Source organism: Orycteropus afer, unplaced genomic scaffold (assembly GCF_000298275.1).
Source record: "Orycteropus afer afer isolate SDZICR_OR568_19922 unplaced genomic scaffold, OryAfe1.0 scaffold00662, whole genome shotgun sequence".
Taxonomy (NCBI): Eukaryota; Metazoa; Chordata; class Mammalia; order Tubulidentata; family Orycteropodidae; genus Orycteropus; species Orycteropus afer.
Genome location: NW_006922249.1, coordinates 473,931 through 478,233, shown reverse-complemented (window position 1 = coordinate 478,233; position 4,303 = coordinate 473,931). Strand labels below are relative to the sequence as shown.

Genomic DNA, 4,303 nt, shown 5'->3' with positions numbered 1-4,303 from the left:
TCTAGAGAACCCAATCCAACACAATATAGGAGGGAAGGACACAGGAAGAGGTAGCTATGGGGAGGAGGTGAGAAGAGAGCTGTTATATTGTGGGGAACTGCAGTCAATGTCATGAAACAAACCGTGTATGAACTGCTGTATGTGAAATGTATTTTCTCTGTAAACTCTCACCCAAATTACAATAAAATTTAAGAAACAAAGAAACAATTAGGAACAGATCCCGTTCATAACCCAGGGACTTCCTATCGTAAAAATGCAATGTTATCTTATTTTTTCAAGACTATTTATTTGTAAGTGACTGGAAGACAAATTAATAGGAGATAACACCAAACTAATCAATTGCCTTTCATGTTATCATTTTAGAACCAATGGGGAAGTAGGTATTAGCAATGACTACAGAGAACTATAGCTGTCAGACAAATTTTCTCATCAGTATTGTAGAAAAAATTAAACAAGGAAAGGAAGTTAAATTGTGGTCAGTGCATTTACTATGATGGCTATTCAAGGCTCTATAATATCCTCCTTCCTTTGTCTTCTTATGATTAAAAATTGTTTAATAAAGCCCAGAACAGATTTCTATGGCCCCTATGCAACTGTATATACTTTGTTCTCATAGATAACAATCATGAATATAGATGTTTGTATTTATATCTACACACTGTCTCTTAGTTTTTTTAAAAAAAAAAAAACAGGAGGTAAGCAGAGGGGATAAAAGATCGTGATGGCAAAGATGGCAGGGCAGCCTTTAGAACCAAAATGAACTAAAGTCTTAAGGGTAAGTTTCTAATTATACCTTGTCAGTGATAATTACTATTCCTTTAACCTTATACTTTTCATGTATTGTAATTTTATTATTTTAAATATAGAGAAACAAAAGGAAGAGAGGGAACAGTGTTAGGGTTCTATTCATCACCCCATCCATATACTATGTATGTAAAAAAATAAATATATCTATTCTTTGAAAGTTATTAGTCAAAGTATACAGACCCTTAAGAGAATGGCTATTCATTTCCAGAACGCACATTAACTACCATCAATCGTAAAAAGAGGTAAGACCACAAACCTAAAAGACAGCATTTTTTATTGAAAATAGCCATGTGCCACTTAATTAGCTGTGCATCCATAAACATGCAGTATGATATCTCCAGCTTAAACTACTCCAAGTGTAAATTACAGATATTCAGTGTTGTTAGGACAATTAATGAGATTACATACATTATATATATTACATAAAACATAGCGCATTCATGTCATCAAAGCCAGTATAAAATAATCTAAAAACAATGCAATAGATGCACTAAAAACCAAACAAGAAACATCAGATTCCCTTAAAAAAAAAAAGCCCAGGTCCTTTCTAAATTCCAAAACTCCTTTCATCTTTTCCCCTCGATATGTACTGGATAGAGAAATATTTCAGGGAAAAATAAGGACTTCTTACATATTCACAACCTTTTACTAATTATTGAAATAATTTATGTTCATTGTGGAAGACTTTTTTAAAGCAAAATAAATAAATAAAAACCACCCAGAGATAATCACTGTTAAAGGTTATTTTTTTTCCCCTGGGGGGTGGGGATGGGGTGGGGTGGTGGTGGTGTGTGATCTTTCCATGGTAGTTATTTTGCAGTGTCCTATGTCACTAAGTATGTTCTGAAAACACTGTTGGTTTCTACACAGAATGGAAGTCCAGTAGAACTGCAAATGTGCACATTTAAATCACATAAATCCAAACCATCATTGTTCATGACTGTAATCCTAAATATATGTGTAAGATCAAGAATGAGATGGAAGAAGTGAATGTGTTCTTTCTGCAATCTGTCTACATCATAACTCCTAATAAAAGAAACAGCCATCTACTCTCCTGCGAAGGAAAATAGTTTTCTTGGATTATTAAGGCAGGGTATATTCCATTTTGGCTTTCTGTGGATAATTATGACTATACACAATTTTTTTTACTTCATGGTTAACTACATACTATAAATTAAGTTATGCCTTTTGATTACATTAACCAAACAAACCATTTCCCTATTTTAAATAAGTATATATTCATGCATCACTTTGGTAAGAAAAGAAACGTAAAAACTTTTGCAAATACTTACTGTGTAATTGAATTCTGAACACTCTTTTCGTTTAAAGTCATCCCAGGAGGTGGGTCATTTTGCAAAGCCAACAGTTCTTTCTGTAGTCGTTTCTAAAAAAGACCATCAGTAATGATTTATACTCATGTTTTCATATCATCATATCCTTCTAGTTATATAGTCTAAAATCTTTAAATTGTATCCAAATGCTCATATAAAGGTACACTGTCTATGAATCTTATATGCTTCATTCTCAAAATTTTTATTGCCTGCCTTAAAATGTTAAAATATTTCCAAACACAGGTATGTGTTGCTTAATGTTTGGACAACATCTGACTGAATCTCCGTCTGTAGTCTCACTTTAAAAAAAAAAAGCAAGCAGCTCTTCTTTTGTTTATCACTTCTTCTTAATGGTTTAAAGGGGAGTTCTAGTAGCCTAAGGTACTTGACTGCTAACCAGAAGGCTGGTGGTTCAACCCCACCAGCCACTCCTTGGAAGGAAGGTTGCACAATCTACTTCCGTAGTGATATTGCCTCGGCAACCCAAGGAGGGGTCGCTATGAGTCAGGTCTAACTCGATGGCACCTAACAACAACAATGGTTTAAAGATACGAATCCAGACTCCCCCCACCAACCTAGACTCTTATAGCACTCGACTACAGGTAGAATACAGGCAGGTGAGGCAGAGGACATGGCTCTGGGTGTGGACTTTCCAGGCTTTGTCCAGCAGACCAGCAGGCAGCAGCAGCAGGGACTTTAGGGCTCAGGCTGCTCCTGCTGCTCAGGTGCACAGAACAGCAGGCAGGGGTTGGTGCAATCTGTTTCCCCCACAACCATTTCCTTTCACTGCACACTGGCAACTACCCTCTCAGCCACTGCCACTGCCGGCACCCATTCCTCTGGCCTCCACTAGCAGCAGTTCCAGCAGCAGCAGTGACAAGGAGAACCAAAGTGGGCTTCCACAGTATCTGAAAATAGTGTTCACAAAACATCCTATTTCAAAAAACATATTGTAGAGTTGTGGTGGTGAAGTTTGTGTGTCAACTTAGCTGAGCAGCTGGTTGTAGTATTTCCCATGATGAGACGGGTAATCAAGTTCATGGTGGAATCTAGTGTGAGCAGCTAAGTAGCTGCTTTAGGAATGTGGTCTGCTTCCTCTATATAAGGAGAAGCCTTTGGGAACGGTCTCTAGCTTATGGCACGGTTGAACCCTGCATGAATATGTCCTCATTCAGCAGCCTGCCATTCTGCTGACCTTGGGACTTCCAATGGACTTGAATTAATGGCCTGCCATGTGGTCTGGTAACATCAGGACTGTGCCTTATTACTTGTTAGTCTTGGGCTCGTCAGTCTCAACAGCCACCTGCTGAGTGAACAAAAGCTTCTAGCTTCAGCGGGCCGAGAGCAGGAGGAAGAGCCGAAGCCCAAAGTTGAATTGCTTTCACCTAGCTGAAGCCCAAAGTTGAACTGCTTTCACCTAGCCCCCAGAGCCCAGCACTTTGAACCTGGACTTAAAGCCTCCAAATTTTAAGAATAAATTCCATCCTATTTGTTGTATATTCTTGTCAGAGTGGCACTAGGTAACGAAATCAGATGTTAAGCGAAACATACCTGTGTATTTGTGAATAATGATGATATAAAGTGGGTAAGAAGAGCCAGTTAGTAACAAAACAACTTCTCTGGAGTCCCTGAGTGGTACAGTTAAGTACTTGACTACTAACCAAAGGGTTTGTGGTTCAAACCCCCCAGAGACACTTCATTATTGTTAGATAAAGCTGACAATTTGCTGCAAAAGGTCACTGTTTTTGAAAACTCTATATAGAGTAGTTCTATTCTGCATAAACAAGGTTGTCATGAGTAAAAACGAACCTGACAGCAAATAACAACAAACTAGGTTTTAAGTGCTTCAAAGTTTTACTAGTGTTTCCTTTATTGTTCTCCAACTATAGAAACTATAGTTCTCCATAATCCTTAAGATTATCATTTCAGACAAGACATCCAGAGAAGCTATAAAAAGTAACCCTTTATGCAAAAAGCCTTTGGAAAAAAGCTTAATTTGTAACCTATACCCTTATTTGGTTTCTTAAATTAGATCAATTGCACATAATTTAACCTTTCAAAGTGATGTTGTTGTTGTTATTTGCCATCGAGTCGGCCCGGACTCATAGCGACCCCTCCTTGGGTTTCCGAGGCAGTATCACTACGGAAGTAGGATTGCCCAACCT

The 4,303-nt window shown here is 37.9% G+C and overlaps 1 protein-coding gene across 1 annotated transcript in view; it reads right to left on the bottom strand.

Moving 5' to 3' along the window:
- UBE2W (ubiquitin conjugating enzyme E2 W) overlaps positions 1-4,303 on the bottom strand; it is a 122,213-nt gene that overhangs the window by 55,702 nt on the left and 62,208 nt on the right. Inside the window, 1 exon segment of the mRNA XM_042783102.1 lies at positions 2,100-2,191. Within this exon segment, the coding sequence (XP_042639036.1) occupies positions 2,100-2,191 (92 nt within the window).